We start from the raw sequence: 16,866 nt of genomic DNA, 5'->3' as shown, positions 1-16,866 counted from the left end.
ACAGAACTTAGTTATACCCTGAAGCCTTTTAATTTTATTGAGACTTGTTTTGTGGCCAATAATATGGCCACTCTTGGCAAGTGTCCCATGTGTACTTGAAGAGAATGTATATTCTGCTGTTAGATGAAGTGTGCTATAAATGCCAGTAGGTCAGGTTGGTTGATAGTGTTGAGCAGATCTTCCATATTCTTACTAATTTTCTGACTACTAATTTATCAACTAATAAGAGAGGAGTATTGAAATATCTGCCTATAATTTTGTATTTGTCTGTTTCTCCTCACAGTCCTATCAGCTCTTGCTTCAAGTATTTTGAAGCTCTGTCATTATGTATATAAACATTTAGAATTGCTATGTCTTTTTCATTGATTGTCCTTTTATCCCTGATAGTTTTCTTTACTATAAAATCTTCTTTGTCTGATATAGTCAATCCAGCTTTCTTTTGACTAGTGTTGGCATTATATATGTTTTTCTATCAATTTATTTTAATCTATTTGTCTCTATATTTAAAGTTGATCTTTTATAGTTGGGTGTTGCTTTTTTTTTTTTTTTTTTTTAGACGGAGTCTCGCTCTGTCGCCCAGGCTGGAGTGCAGGGGAATGCAGCTCACTGCAGCCTCTGCCTCCTGAGTTCAAGCCATTCTCCTTCTCAGCCTCCCGAGTAGCTGGGACTAAGGCGTGTGCCACCACGCCCAGCTAATTTTTTATATTTTTAGTAGAGATGGGGTTTCACCATGTTAGCTAGGATGGTCTTGATCTCCTGACTTTGTGATCCGCCTTCCTCGGCCTCCCAAAGTGCTGGGATTACAGGCATGAGCCACCGCCCCCAGCTGGGTGTTGCTTTTTATCCAATATGACAATCTTTGCTTTTTAATTTGGGTTAGACCATTTGCATTTAATATGATTATTATGGTTAGGTTTAAATCTACCTTCTTGCTGTTTGTTTTCTATTTGTCCCATACATTCTTTTTTCCCTTTTCCTCTTTTTCTTTCTTCTTTTAGATTTTTTTTTTTTTTTTTTGAGACAGGGTCTTGCTCTGTTGCCCAGGCTGCAGTGCAGTGGCACAGTCTCGACTCACTGCAGCCTCTGCCTCCTGGGTTCAAGCGATTCTCGTGCCTCAGCCTCACAAGTAGCTGGGACTACAGGCATGGGCCACCTTGCCTGGATAAGTTGTGTATTTTTAGTAGAGACAAGTTTTCACCATGTTGCCCAGGCTGGTCTTGAACTCCTGACCTCAAATGATCTGCCCACCTCAGCCTCCCGAAGTGCTGGGATTACAGGCATGAGCCACCATGCCTGGCCGAGATTAAGTGTTTTTTATGATTTTATTTTATATTCTTTTTTAGCTTCATTTCTATAACTCTTCATATGTTTAGTTGTTGCTTTAGAGTTTATTGACTCCATCTTTAATTTAGTACAGTCTACCTTCATATTGTATTACATAACACTTCCATTTCTCCTCACTCGGTCTTTATGCTATTGTTGTCATACATTTTAATTCTACTTATATAAACTTCATAATAGATTTAGTATCTTTAACAGTCAATTATTTTTAAGAGATTTATTATTATCATTATTATTATTATTATTATTATTATTTTAGACAGTCTCACTCTGTCACCCAGGCTGCAGTGCAGTACCATGGTCTAGGCTCAGTGCAACCTCTGCCTCCCAGGTTCAAGTGATTCTTGCGCCTCAGCCTCCCAAGTAGCTGGGACTACAGGCATGTACCACCCCGCGCGGCTAATTTTTGTACTTTTAGTAGAGAGAGTTTTGCCCTGTTGGCCAGGCTGGTCTCAAACTCCTGGCCTCAAGTGATCTGCCTGCCTCAGCCTCCCAAAGTGTTGGGATTACAGGCATGAGCCGCAATGCCTGGCCTATTTTTAAGAGATTTAAATTTAAAAGTTGTATACACCCAAGTAGTTGCTATGTCCAGTCGTTCCTTTCTGTAGACACATATTTTTATCTGGTATCATTTTCTTTCTGCATAAAGAAGTTTTTTTACATTTCTTTTACTGCAAGTCTGATTAATTCTTCCAGCTCTTCTATGGAAAAAAAAATCTATTTTTTCCTTCACTTAAAAAAAATATTTTTGCTGGGCCGGGTGCAGTGGCTCACGCCTGTAATCCCAGCACTTTGGGAGGCTGAGGCGGGCGGATCATGAGGTCAGGAGATTGAGACCATCCTGGCTAACACAGTGAAATCCCATCTCTACTAAAAATACAAAAAAAAAATTAGCCGGGCGTGATGGCGGGCACCTGTAGTCCAAGCCACTTGGGAGGCTGAGGCAGGAGAATGGTGTGAACCTGGGAGGCGGAGCTTGCAGTGAGCCAAGATTGCACCACTGCACTCCAGCCTGGGTGACAGAGCGAGACTCCGTCTCAAAAAAAAAAAAAAAAAAAATTGCTGAGTCTAGAATTCTATAGTGACTGTTTTTTGGTTTTAGTATTTTAAGGATGGTGCTCCTCTGTTTTCTTGCTTTTTCATTACTAGTGATAAATCTGCTGTCACCCTTATGTTTTATTCTCTGTACATAACATGTCTTTGTTTTCTGGCTGTTTTTAGGGTTTTCTCTATCACTGGTTTCTCTCTCTCTCTCTTCGTCTCTCTGGAGTCTCACTCTGTCACCCAGGGTGGAGTGCAGTGGCACCACCTTGGCTCACTGTAACCTCCACCTCCTGAGCTCAAGTGATCCTCCCACCTCAGCCTCCCAAGTGGCTGGGAGTACAGGCACACACCACCACGCATGGCTAATCTGTCACTGGTTTTGATCAATTTGGTTATTATATGCCTTGGTGTGTTTTTCTTCATGTTTCTTGCACTTGTGGTTCTTTGAGGTCCTTGGGTCTATGGGTTTATTGTTTTCATAAAGTTTGGGGAAAATTTTGGCAATTATTTCTTCAGTATTTTTTCCTCCTTCCTCTGTCTCTCTTATTTAGTGATTCCAATCACATGTATATTAGGTTGCTTGAAGTTGTCCCACAGTTCATTCATGCTCTGTTCTTTTTCTGTTTTTGTGTTTCATTTTTGATAGTTGCTATTGCTATGTCTTCAAGTTCACTAATCTTTTCTTCTGCCATATCTAATCTGTTGTTAATCTCATCCAATAAAGTTTTATATCAGCCATTGTGGTTTTCTTTTTTTTTTTTTTTTTTTTTTGAGATGGAGTCTCGCTCTGTGTCCCAGGCTAGAGTGTAGTGGTGTGATCACGGGTCACTGCAACCTCCACCTCCTGGGTTCAAGTGATTCTCCTGCCTCAGCCTCCCGAGTAGCTGGAACTACATGCATGTGCCACCACACCAGCTAATTTTTTTTTTTTTTTTTTTTTTTTTTTTTTTAGTAGAGACAGGGTTTCACCATGTTGGCCAGGCTGATCTTGAACTTCTGACCTCAAGTGATCTGCTTGCCTCGGCTTCCCAAAGTGCTGGGATTACAGGCGTGAGCCACTGCATCTGGCCGGTTTTCATATCTAAAAGTTTAACTTGGATCTCTTATTTTTCCATGTGTCTACATACCATGTTTAATTGTTAGCTTCATAGAAATATATTCTAGAAAATAACATTATAACTTTTAATGCCTTTGTTGTTTCTGCTATTTGTGTGAGTTTAGAGTAGGTTTTGGTGGATTACCTTTTTTCTTTATTGTGGATATATTTTCCTCCTTCTATGAAAACATGATAATTTTTTGTTCAATGCCAGAAATTGTGAATTTTACTTTGTTGGGTGCAGATATTTTTGTATTCCTATAAATACTCAGGTTTTGTTCTGGGATACAGTTGACTTGATTGGGAATAGTTCCTGTTAGGTCTTGTTTTTAAGATTTGTTAGGTTGTACCAAAGCAGTGTTTAGGGCTAATTGTGCGCCACTCCTAAAGGAAGACTCTTCTTAATACTCTACCCAATGCCCCAAGAATTGTGGCATTTTTCACTCTTGGTTGGTAGAAATGGGCACTATTCCTTGCCCTGAGTGAGCTCTGGCTACTGTTTCCTTTAATGCTTTTTGTTCATTCTTATTCCCTGGCCTTGGGCTTTGGGTAGTTTCATCACATGCATACATTGATCAGTGTGGTACTGAATTCTTTTTGTTGCTGTTATTGTTTTGGAGATAGAGTCTCACTATGTTGCCTAGGCTGGTCTCAAACTCTTGGGCTCAAGGGATCCTCCTGCTTTGGTCTCCCAAAGTGCTGGGATTACAGGCATGAGCCACCATGCCTGGCCTGTACTTAATTCTTGAGGGGCACCCTCCACAGATCTCTGGAGTTCTCTTTGTGACGTTCTCTCTACTCCAATGCTCTTGCCAGATAACTCCAACTGCCTTGGTCTTCCTAGAATTTCAGCCCCATTTCTTCATCTCAGACAGTGCATCAGGCGTGGTTCCCCCTACCTGTACCAGGGCAGGTTGGAAAGAGCAAATTTCAAAGCTGTATTTCAGAATGATGGAGATGACCTGAGCTAGTCCTTGCTGAATATGTTAAGCAGTGAATGGTGAATAGGGGGTTTTAATGTGCTGCTTCTGGCCTTGCTACCAACCCACAGATCAATGAGGAAGTTTCTCTCCATGACTGAATGTCCTCACCAGTAAAATGAGTGGGTCTTGATACTGGTTAACTGCTGTCTTCTATCCATTGCCAGAAATGGTTTCTCTGGAAAGGCTCTAGGGTAAGCAAGTGACAGCATGGCACAGTACTAGAAGATTTGCCCCCTTGCTTCAAATTGATTTTTTTGTAGAACGGAGGGAGCAGGGAGCTAGGCCTCTATTCTCATGATTTGGTGATGACTCACCAAGCTGTGGGTAAAGGAGAACTGATTGATAGGTAGTCTAGGACTCTGCTTCTCAAAATGTGGTCCCTAGACTAGCAGCACTGGCTGGCATCACCTGGGAGTTTCTTTAAACTGCAGACTGTCGAGCCCCATTCTAGATCTATCATCAGAATCTGCACTGTGACAAGAACCCTAGCTGATTCTTACACGCTTTAATTAAGTTTGAGGGAGCGCTGTTCTAAGCGTGAATGGTTTCATATGCCCTCTAGTGGCTGTCCAGCAACTTGCAGGGAGCTTTAAAATGTTTTCTCATTTTAGGACCTTTGCACAGAATTGCCGAAACATTGAACATTTGAACCTCAATGGATGCACAAAAATCACTGACAGGTAAGTAATGAAGATTAATTGGTGACCAAATAGCCACGGGGAGAGAGAAGGGAGAGAAACATGGTTGAAAATATCTTTAGTGCGTCTGCTCTTTTTCAGCACGTGTTATAGCCTTAGCAGATTCTGTTCCAAGCTGAAACATCTGGATCTGACCTCCTGTGTGTCTATTACAAACAGCTCCTTGAAGGGGATCAGGTAAGAGTGCCCATTGTTTGTGTCAAGAGAAATACCCAAAGCTATGAACATTCTGGAAACCTTCCTAATGGTCACATTGGATCCAGCAAGAAATAGGTGACTCCAAGAGGTCCCAGGCATGGTCTCCCCTTCTGAATTTCTTGTGATGTACTAAACTCAGAGTTGGTCATTAACTCTCTACAGGAGAGACTGCACATAAGTTTTTGTTTCTTGTTCTCTCAGTGAGGGCTGCCGAAACCTGGAGTACCTGAACCTCTCTTGGTGTGATCAGATCACGAAGGATGGCATCGAGGCACTGGTGCGAGGTTGTCGAGGCCTGAAAGCCCTGCTCCTGAGGGGCTGCACACAGGTACCAGAGGGTTGATACAGCTGTTTGTGTTATGTGTCAGGTGTGGGCACATCATCCAGGAAGCTGCTTTTGCATTTTTCTTGGTGTCCCACTGTCCCCTCACCTGGATTCCAGCCGTCTTTTGTTTTCTCTATCCACTCAGTTAGAAGATGAAGCTCTGAAACACATTCAGAATTACTGCCATGAGCTTGTGAGCCTCAACTTGCAGTCCTGCTCAGTAAGTAGCGTGCCTTTCCTGAACACCGTTTGCTCTACGTTGCCTCCCAAAGCAGTCTGCCTCAGGCCTCCCTGCAGCCCCCCAGGCACCTGAGATGGGCTGTGTTGCCACACCCTGATTTTCATCCTGTGTCCTTATATAACCTACCAATTTGTCACAAGATGGAAGAACAACAACAACAAAAAGGAATCATACTCAATACAAAGCCACTGACATCTCCCCTAAAAATAATATAGACCAGGTCTTGATTTTGTTGAATAGAGTATTAGGGATGCTATTGAGGAATGCAGTGAATTGGTCACTAAATAGTTTTAAGACATGAAGTGTCTTTTTTTTAACTTATAAATTGAGGATGATGACTCCTCTCACGTTGTTTCAGTGGATAAAATGAAATAACACATGCAAAAATGCTTTAAAGAATAAAATGCATAGGCAAGAGCAAGGTGGCATTTTCATCAGGACATTAGCCTATGAAAAACTATTGGTCCTTCACTGCCATTGTAAATGTTGATAATTGAAGAGGATGCTTGCTACATCCTACCAGGTTTTCAAGGGCAACATAGATTTTGAGAAAGGTAAGGGAAAACCCTTGCATTCAGCTTTAAATGAATATATTATAAATCTTTAGAGTCCCTAGTGGTAGGGAAAAAAACCAGAAACTATCTTATGGACAAATGTTGACCGTATGGGCCAGGACTACTCAAAAATAGGACCTTGATTTATGTGTAGGATAGCACTGGCTGATGGCTTGAAGTATAATATAGATGTGCGTGTTTATTTCTATATCAAGTAGTCTGTTTAAGTGAACATATTATTTTGAATCTTCATGGCCAAATTCATAGAATTTAAGGTATTTATCAATAATTTTGTGATTTATTTAATTTTCCTGTTGTCTAAAACATTTGATGAAATATATGTGTATATTGTAAATATCTAAAGCATTAATCTGCAGAAATCCAATCAAATATTAATGTCATTTAAACTAGGAGAGCCTCAAAAGTTCTTTAATCAGATTTTTAAATTATGAGTTTATAAATTTTATGGAAAAAATCTATATTTTGATGACTAGTGAGGGAGAAATGGAATTTTAAACTTTTATTCTCCATTTATATTATTTAAAAATTTTATTTTATTTTTTCCTGGATGCATGTATCTTATCTAAATTGCTAAAATATTTTAAAGCTATGCAGAGATAACACAAGTACCTGTCTACCCTCTACTTCTTACTTTGTTGAAGTTATTTGGATAAAATGCTAGTAATCAGCAACCAAAACTGAACAACAGCAGATATTTTTCTGCTGCTCCCGTTTTAGTATTGCTGGTGTCCTCTGACTTTTCTTTCTGTGCTGCTTTTCCTCAGCGTATCACGGATGAAGGTGTGGTGCAGATATGCAGGGGCTGTCACCGGCTGCAGGCTCTCTGCCTTTCGGGTTGCAGCAACCTCACAGATGCCTCTCTTACAGCTCTGGGTTTGAACTGTCCGCGACTGCAGTGAGTACACTGCCCTTTTTGCTTTGCAGCTCAGAGTTTGGCTGAGTTAACCAAGAGGGCTTCCTGCAGGAGAGGACAGGCTTGCCAGGTAGTGGTGGTAGAGGCAGTAGTTATGTTGTTGTTGGCTTTTGTTGGGTAAATTGGGGTGGTGCAGTGTATAAATCCAGTTCATTGGAGGATGTACTGGGACAGTATAAAATGTCTACCACCAGTGAATCCAAACTTTAATTTCTTAACGAATGTCACACAGTTTCCCACCTAATTTACCTCATCATGTTATTGCTTTAAGCACCCGAGTGAGCACATAGTGAGCAGAGTGATAGCCTCACATCCAAAGGACATGAGCTTCTCCTCCAGAACTGCTGCCAAACGGACAGAATGAGGGGAATATCACAATCACCTTCTTACTTAGCTTCTTCCCCAGTAGGAAAAAAAAGTTTTGTTTTTAACAAATAATAATTTAGGCCAGGCATGGTGGCTCATGCCTGTAATCCCAACACTTTGGGATGCTGAGGTGGGTGGGTCACCTGGGGTCAGGAATTCGAAACCAGCCTGGCCAACATGGTGACACCTCGTCTCTACTAAAAATACAAAGATTAGCTGGGTTGGTGGCAGGTGCCTGTAATTCCAGCTACTCGGAATGCTGAGGCAGAATCGCTTGAACCTGCGAGGCGGAGGTTGCAGTGAGCCAAGATTGTGCCACTGCACTCTAGTCTGGACGACAGAGTGAGACCCCATCTCAAAAAAAAAAAAACAAAAAACCAATAATTTGTATTCTGATCCTCAAGGTAATAGATTATCATTACCAGCTACGAATATTAAAATTTTAACAATAGTAACAATAGTTTGACTTCAGAACCAGCAACCTTAAACTTTATCCAAGAGGCAGAAAAAAAGATACTTTTTAAAAATCTCTACTTCCCAATGAAACTGATCCATTCCCACACTCACACCAGTTCTGTATCTTTTAAGAATTGTATATTTCTGCTTTTACCAATTTTTCTTACTGTTGTAGAGAAGGTACTATATCATTTAGATATTTCTGCTTAGTAGAAGGAATTTGGGTGATCAAAACTGGCCAGAAAGGAGGTCAAAATTATTGCTGTAAGGGAGTGTTTAACTTAGAAATGTTATTCATGCACCCATCCCTATTAAGCATGGGTAATTGAGAATTAACTTATTTTTCATTGTCTACAAATTTTTTATATTTCCTTCAGGGTACCTGGGAATTTCCATAAATGCAGTAAATCTCAAGATGATTTTGTTGAGAAAAGTTCACTTTAAATGTGTTTAAAAAGTGAACAAGGCCGGGCATGGTGGCTCATGCCTGTAATCCCAGCACTTTGGGAGGCCGAGGTGGGTGGATTACCTGAGGTCAGGAGTTTGAGACCAGCCTGGCCAACATGATGAAATCCCGTTTCTACTAAAAATACAAAAATTAGCTGGGCATGGTGGTGGGCACCTGTAGTCCCAGCTACTTGGGAGACTGAGACGGGAGAATCGTTTGAACCTGGGAGGCGGAGGCTGCAGTGAGCCAAGATGCTCCACTGCACTCCAGCCTGGGTGACAGTATGAGACGCTGTTTGCAAAACAAAACAAGAAAAAAACAAAACCAAAAAACAAATATTAGAATACTATTTAAAAACAACATGCTGGTAAAGCAGGAAGATTCTTGGATTTACTTTCCAAGTTTGGGATGGAACTTTGGGGCTTTGGGCAGGTCACATTCCTTAAGGGCTGTTAACAGAAGCAAAAGCATGTCAAAGAGCAGAAGAGACTCAAGTATGCATCATAAAATATGTGTTTCCATTATTAACTAGTTGGTACCTTTTTCTCCCCTGTACCCACTTTCTCCTCAGAATTTTGGAGGCTGCCCGATGCTCCCATTTGACTGACGCAGGTTTTACACTTTTAGCTCGGGTAAGGCATAGATTTAAAGAATACAACCAAACTCTAATTCACCTCCCGAATTCAAAGTGACTTGGAGTGGTTTTGGGTGTGCAAAAGACTACCTTCAGAAAAGACAGGCACAAAGTAGAGTAGAATCCTTGGGGTGTGTATTACAGTTTTTCCAGTTAGCCAGAAATCTAGGGAAGTCCTATAGAGGGTTCTGTAAAGGGTCTGAGCCTCATGCGTGGTCAAGTGGGACCAGCCTCCTCCTGGCAGGAGACTCCATTCCTCATATGGACCCCAACTTGGCCTCTCAGCAGCTCCCCCTAACTGGGCTGTACCCTGCCCTTTGCCCTGCAAACACTGACCACTGGGGGCCCCTCTGGACCTGCTGCCAGGAACCCATGTCCTCCTGGGGCTGCTGATACACTTGGCTACCTCCACCCAACCCCCACAGTGTGGCCTAGTGCCCCATCCCCATGCCCTCCCAGAGTCCAGGCTATGGCTGAAATTTACCTGCTAATGTCTGCGAGCCACTGGGAAGGTTGTAGACAACTCTCTTTACAAGTTGAGAGAAGGAAATGCAGCCAGAGGCAGCCCTATTCCCAGTTCCAAAGCACTGTAACTCAAAAGGCAGCTGCTCAGAAGTGCTGGTTTACTGGGTAGCTTTAGGAACAGGGCATACTTCTTAATAGAAGAGAACAAGGACACTGGGCCAATACTCAGAGGGATAGGGCAAGCCACCATTGTTGCTGTCACCACTGACTCACATGTGGGGTGTGTCTTGTGGACTCTTCCAGAATTGCCACGAATTGGAGAAGATGGATCTTGAAGAATGCATCCTGGTGAGTGGACTCCTGAGAGCCCTGCAGGGCAGCCTGCTCCTTAGTCACTGCTGGCCAGTGCAGCACAGCCAGAGACACTGACTCGCTATCATCCTGACCCTTTTTGATCAACCTCAGTGGCAGGGGTTGGAAACCTGTGAAGGCCATGGCAGTGGATGTGTGAACTTTTGGCCATTCTCAGTCATCAGACAGAACTACAGAAGAGAAGTTCAGGATAGCTCTATAAAATAAGCTTGCATGTCCAGTGATGGGGTGACTCCAAAGAGGAGAATCCTGGGAACCCTCCTTGCCCACTCCCTCTTTGTCCCTTGCCCCAAGCCTCCTTGGGGCACCAGAAGAGAGACCAAAGAACAGTTTTGCATCTCTAGAAGCGGGCAGATTTTAGAGTGCTGGTGAAGAGAGGAGCTCCCAGCCCCAGAGTGTTTGAGATGAGTTTTTAATTCTCTTTTACACCTTTTGATTCTCATGTTCAGGAGAAGCCAGGATTAGGTATTAAGTTCTGGTGTAGAAGCCACACTGACACAGCGTGTTTCTCTCCAGATAACCGACAGCACACTCATCCAGCTCTCCATTCACTGTCCTAAACTGCAAGCCCTGGTGAGTCTGGGTTTTTCTGACATTATTCACCTGTTAAAGATGAAAGAGCCCTCCCACCACAGCAAGAAGCTGTTTGGGTTCTCTTTCTGTAAGGTATCATCTCTCTTGATTTCAAAAATCTATTAATTGGGCTAACTTGGGAGGCAAGGCATCTAAATATTTGATTACTGCTTTCATTGAATTTGCAATTTTAAGATTCCCCAAAGAGAAATGTCCAGATCCAGATGGTTTTGTTGGGGAACTCTACCAAACATTTAAGGAATGAACATCTTTTTTTTTTTTTTGAAACAGGGTCTCACTCTTATCGCCTAGGGTGGAAAGCAGTGGCACAATCTGAGCTCGCTGCAAACTCCACCTCCCAGGTTGAAGCAATTCTCCTCCTCAGCCTTGCGGGGGGATTACAGACATGCGCCACCATGCCTGGCTAATTTTTGTATTTTTAGTAGAGACGGGGTTTCACCATGTTGGTCAGGCTGGTCTCGAACTCCTGACCTCAGATGATCTGCCTGCCTCGGCCTCCCAAAGTGCTGGGATTACAGGTGTGAGCCACCGCACCTGACCTGAATTAGCATCAATTCTGTACACTCTGTTTTAGGAAATAAGACAGTAAAACATTTTACAACTCTTTTTTTTATTTTGAGACAGAGTCTTGCTCTGTCACCCAGGCTGGACTGCAGTGGCACGACCTCGCCTCACTGCAACCTCTGCCTCCTTCGTTCAAGCTATTCTCCTGCCTCATCCTCCCCAGTAGCTGGGATTACAGGCATGCACCACCACGCCCAGCAAATTTTTGTATTTTTAGTAGAGACAGGGTTTCACCATGTTGGCCTAGCTGGTCTCAAACTCCTGACCTCAAGTGATCCACCTGCCTCGGCCTCCCAAAACAATTTTTTTTTTTTAAACGAGGCCAGTAATACTCTGTTATCAAAACCAAACAAAAATTGTACCAAAAAAAAGAAAACTAGACTGATATTCCTCATAAACATAGAAGCAAGTATCTGTAACAAAATACTAGCAAATAGAATGTAGCAATATATAGAAATAATTATAATACCATGGCCAAGCAGGGTTTACTCCAGAGACACAAGTGTAGTTTAATATTTGAAAACTGACTGATGTAATCAACCATGTTAACTAAAGAAGAAAAATTACATGATCACATCAACTAATGCAGAAAAAGAATTTGACAAAATTCAAGAGGGCCGGGCACCGTGGCTCACACCTGTAATCCCAGCAGTTTGGGAAGCTGAGGCGGGCAGATCACAAGGTCAGGAGATTGAGACCATCCTGGCCAAGATGGTGAAACCCCATCTCTACTACCAAAATTGGCTGGGCGTGGTGGCACACGCCTGTAGTCCCAGCTACTCTGGAGGCTGAAACGGGGGAATCGCTTGAACCCGGGAGGTGGAGGTTGCAGTGAGCCAAGATCACACCAATGCACTCCAGCCTGGCGACAGAGTGAGACTCTGTCTCAAAAAAAAAAAAAAAAAAAGAAAAAAAAAACAAACAAAAAGTTACTTTAAAAAGTATCAGGCCAGCCGCAGTGCCTCACGCCTGTAATCCCCAGCACTTTGAGAGGCCGAGGCAGGCAGATTGCCTGAGGTCGGGAGTTTGAGATCAGCCTAACCAACATGGAGAAACCCTGTCTCTACTAAAAATACAAAAAATTAGCCAGGCATGGTGGCACATGTCTATAATCCCAGCTACTAGGGAGGCTGAGGCAGGAGAATTGCTTGAAACTGGGAGGGGGAGATTGCTGTGAGCTGAGATCTCGCCATTGCACTCCAGCCTGGGTAACAAGAGCAAAACTCCATCAAAAAAAAAAAAAAAAAAAGTACCAGGAATATGAGAAAAATCTCCAGTTGCCATGTTCCCTACACAGGGATAACTATTACTTGGCCAGTTTCTGTCCTTTTTGAGGAATTCTTTGTGCAATGAAAAGTGATTGTCTTTTTCTGTCCCTGTCCTCCCTGTCTCTTTCATGCACACACATCCACACCACATCCATGGAACAGAAGACAACTGCTGATGGCAATTAAAAGCAATTCCACCTCCCATTCTGCATCTTCTGCCCCACTACCCTAACCACCTCTGAGTCAGGAATGTGATATAAACTGCTAACTTCTAGAATGCATCACTCCTACCAGGGATGAGTGACAGTGCATGACAGGAGAAAAGGCTTTAAGGCCAGCCTGAGCTGGGTATAATTGGCAAGTCTCAACTTCTTTGAGCCATAATGCCGTCATCTGTAAAAAGGGAATAATGACACTTACTCTGCAGAATTGGCCCGAACCAGACAGCTTTGACTATTGACTACGTTGTTAGTGTTAATATAGAAGGCCCCACTGCTGTGTGAACCATGTTGGCAGCAGATTTTCCTGTTAACTCGGAACAGGTCAAGCACCCTCTGATTTTCCTTAAATCAGTTTTTAAAAATTTCTATGAATACTTGAATATGCCAGTACATAAGTTTTTCAATTAATATAACAGTATCTCCTCAGTCTCATATGTTACTGCTAACTTCCAGATTTCTGAATTTCCCTATATTAAAACAATGGAGAAATTGACATTCATATACCACCTCCATCATCTTTCTCCAATCTGTGTTTGTAAATATACACGTATGTATGTGTGAATCCATATGTAAATAAAATGAAATTGGCTGGGCACGGTGGCTCACGCCTGTAATCTCAACACTTTGGGAGGCCGAGGTGGGTGGATCACCTGAGGTCGGGAGTTCGAGACCAGCCTGACCAACATGGAGAAACCCCGCCTCTACTAAAAATACAAAATTAGCCAGGTGTGGTGGCTCATGCATGACTGAGGCAGGAGAACCGCTTGAACCTGGGAGGTGGAGGTTGCGTTGAGCCGAGATTGCGCCATTGCACTCCAGCCTGGGCAACAAGAGCGAAACTCCATCTCAAAAAAAATAAGTACAAATTTTAAAAAAAGAAAATGAAATATATACATATACAGAGAGACACTTTTTTCTCGTTCCATTTTATTGTAAGTAATCAAACTTCTATTTTTTGATTTACCAATTTTAAACAGCCTCCTAAAGAACCAGTTTTCTGGCTTTACTCTTAAGTCAATTCTAAAAGCTAAAAACCAATGAACAGCATTGATTACATAAATACTATTTGATGTAAACGATGTAGAGTGATTCGATTCATGAGAAAGGAAATATATTCCACATTGTTAAGATCAAGCTCAGAGAAGAATCTTTTCAAGCATCAAGGTCCAACAGAATTCCTCTCCTCTAGCTTCCCTTCCTTCGAGGTGGTACTCTGCTGCCTAGTTACATAGCCAGTAGTTCTAGTTTCTAGCAGTAGTTTCTAGTTTGGGGCTGTTACAACCAGTACTACAATGTCTTAGATTTTTTATTCTGCAGGAATACCTTACACCCATCCACTCAGGTCTCCTCTGCCAGGACTTGTCAAGTCCAAACTCTCAGACATTTCCTTGCTTCATAGGCTGCAGTGGCCATTCACTTGCTCTAAACTGTATCCACTTTCGCACTAAAAAATTTGGCAGTCAAGAGTGGTTTTTCAAATTTTAACTTTACTGAAGTAAAATATACATGTGAAAAGTACATTTATCATTGGTGTATAGATCAATGCATTTCCATAAAGTGAATACACCCCGATCAAAGGCCAACATTATCATGACCCCGGAAAGGCCTTTTCTGCTCCCTTTCAATCACTGATCCCCCAAAAGTCGTGACTTCCAAATAGCATATATTAGTTTTGCCTCTTTTTGTATTTTATTTAAATGATATGAATGGAATCATCATGTATACTCATCTGGTTTCCTTATCCATATTGTTACATGTAGTTGCATATTGTTCATTCTCACTGCTTTATAGAATGGGTACACTGTGATTTATTTATCCTTTCTCTACTTTTGAATATTTGAGTACGGCTTCTAGTTTGGGGCTATTACAGCCAGTATTCCTGTTTTTTTGGTTAACACATGTATGCATTTCAGTCAGAAACATCGAAATAACCCCTGCAGCATATGAGACTTCCAATTGCTCCACATTCTCACCAACACTTATTTTCCATCTTTTTTGAAAAACAATTGTAACATCACATTCTCCTTACATCTCCTCCCACTGACCTTGGAATCAGAACTAAATTTCTTTACATAACCTACACAACTCTGTGATCTGGCCCTTACCTCCCCAATTCTATCTGCATCTACATGCATCGTCTTATTTCCCACCTATTATATGTTGACCTTCTTCCTAAACAGTACTTGCCATTCTCCTGCTACCCCTGGGCCTTGCACACAACAAACTCTTTGCTCTCTTTCCTAGGATTAGCTCCTAATCCTTCAAATATCAACTCGGTGGTCTCTTCCCCAGGACAAATCCTGCTATCATATGCTCTCAAAGCACCTCAGCTTCAGTTTAAAAGATTAGCATTATTTGATTTTATAGACTCTCCAGTCTGGGCTCTGCCAGTGCAGAGAAGTATATTTTTACTCATCATTGCACATGCGGGGGTTGGGACAGAGTTGGAGCTCATATATTTGAAGGAACAAATGAACAAATGGGACACTGATACAGTACTTTTGCCTCTCTAGTTTTTATGGTGGGGTGAATCTTACATTTGATATGCATTGGGGGAAACTGTCAGGTCTGAAACTGTTTTTGATATAGAGAACTTAAGAGAATTACATAAATGTCATTTGGCTATATAATATTCATCTGAATTTAACTTTTGCAACCGTTACTGTTTACCCAAGAGAAGTCAGTAATGTCAGATCACACTGTTCAAGGTCTATTTGATTATAACCTTCAAAGATGCTCAGTACATCTCTGGGTCACAGCTATTTGTGCAATTTTCTAAATGAACAAGGACATTAGATGCATTGATTTCACTGGCATCCCCTCAAATGGAGAACTGGCCAATAAAACTGCTCTCAAGGGAGTAAACTCTGAAATTTCCCCTGAAAATTTTATTTCCATCTTTACACAATTAGAAGAGAGAAGCCACTCCCAGTGTAGCAAACCCATAACCAAAGGGCCCCAAGGCTTTGTGTTTGGTCCTCACTGCCTGATTAAATGTCTCAGTCTGTTTTGTGCTGCTACCACAGACTGGATAATTTGTAATGAACAGAAACTTCTCATAGTTCTGAAGGCTGGGAAGTCCAGGGGCTGGCATCTGCTGAGGGCATTCTTGCTGTGTCATCCCATTGCAGAAGGGCAAAAAGGCTAGCTTCCAGCTTTTTTTAGGACTTGAGCCTTGGAATAAGGGTCCTGCAAACATTTACTCATGTCTCCCTGTTCCAGAGCCTGTCCCACTGTGAACTCATCACAGATGATGGGATCCTGCACCTGAGCAACAGCACCTGTGGCCATGAGAGGCTGCGGGTACTGGAGTTGGACAACTGCCTCCTCATCACTGATGTGGCCCTGGAACACCTAGAGAACTGCCGAGGCCTGGAGCGCCTTGAGCTGTACGACTGCCAGCAGGTTACCCGTGCAGGCATCAAGCGGATGCGGGTAGGTGTGGGGCAGGGGAGTCGGTCACACCTGACATTTCTAAGCACCAAAGGAAAACATCAAGAACCAGACCGGGGCCAGGTGTGCGGTGGCTCACGCCTGTAATCCCAACACTTTCAGAAGCCAAGGTGGGTGGATCACTTGAGGTCAGGAGTTCAAGACCAGTCTGGTCAAAATGGTGAAACCCCATTTCTACTAAAAATACAAAAATTAGCCGGGTGTGGTGGTGGGCGCCTGTAATCCCAGCTACTCTGGAGGCTGAGGCAGGAGAATCACCTGAAACCTGGGAAGCAGAGGTTGCAGTGAGCCCAGACTGCACCACTGCACTCCAGCCTGGACCACAGAGTGAGACTCCATCTCAAAATAAATCTATCAATCAACACTCATTTTCTCTGTTATGCAATAGTTATGCAAACTGATCCGGTACAATAGTGTTACCTTAAACTTCTTCAAAATGTTCTTGCTTAGACTCCACCCTGGAAGATTCAACTTGAGTTGGGTCTGGGCTGGAGATTCCATAGTCTGGTGATAGTAGCCCTTATAAGAAAGCCTATGTTGGGTTGGGCATGGGGGCTCACAACTGTAATCCCAGCACTTTGGGAGGCCGAGGCGGGCGGATCACAAGGTCA

General features: G+C 42.5%; 1 protein-coding gene across 5 annotated transcripts in view; it reads left to right on the top strand.

The window, feature by feature from the left end:
- FBXL2 (F-box and leucine rich repeat protein 2) overlaps positions 1 to 16,866 on the top strand; it is a 146,375-nt gene that overhangs the window by 91,312 nt on the left and 38,197 nt on the right. For 3 of the 5 annotated variants that reach the window (XR_002914316.3, XR_654571.3, NM_001133584.1), the window contains 9 exon segments: positions 5,076 to 5,144; positions 5,244 to 5,339; positions 5,562 to 5,688; positions 5,831 to 5,905; positions 7,266 to 7,396; positions 9,256 to 9,316; positions 10,087 to 10,131; positions 10,672 to 10,728; positions 16,025 to 16,237. Coding sequence is in view for 3 of the 5 variants with exons in the window: in NM_001133584.1 (NP_001127056.1) it covers positions 5,076 to 5,144; positions 5,244 to 5,339; positions 5,562 to 5,688; positions 5,831 to 5,905; positions 7,266 to 7,396; positions 9,256 to 9,316; positions 10,087 to 10,131; positions 10,672 to 10,728; positions 16,025 to 16,237 (874 nt within the window). In the remaining 2 variants the exon portion in view is untranslated. 5 annotated transcript variants of the gene reach the window in all.

This window comes from Pongo abelii, chromosome 2, assembly GCF_028885655.2.
Source record: "Pongo abelii isolate AG06213 chromosome 2, NHGRI_mPonAbe1-v2.0_pri, whole genome shotgun sequence".
Lineage (NCBI taxonomy): Eukaryota > Metazoa > Chordata > Mammalia > Primates > Hominidae > Pongo > Pongo abelii.
The sequence above is the reverse complement of the archived record's forward strand: the minus strand, read 5'-3'. Positions and strand labels throughout refer to the sequence as shown.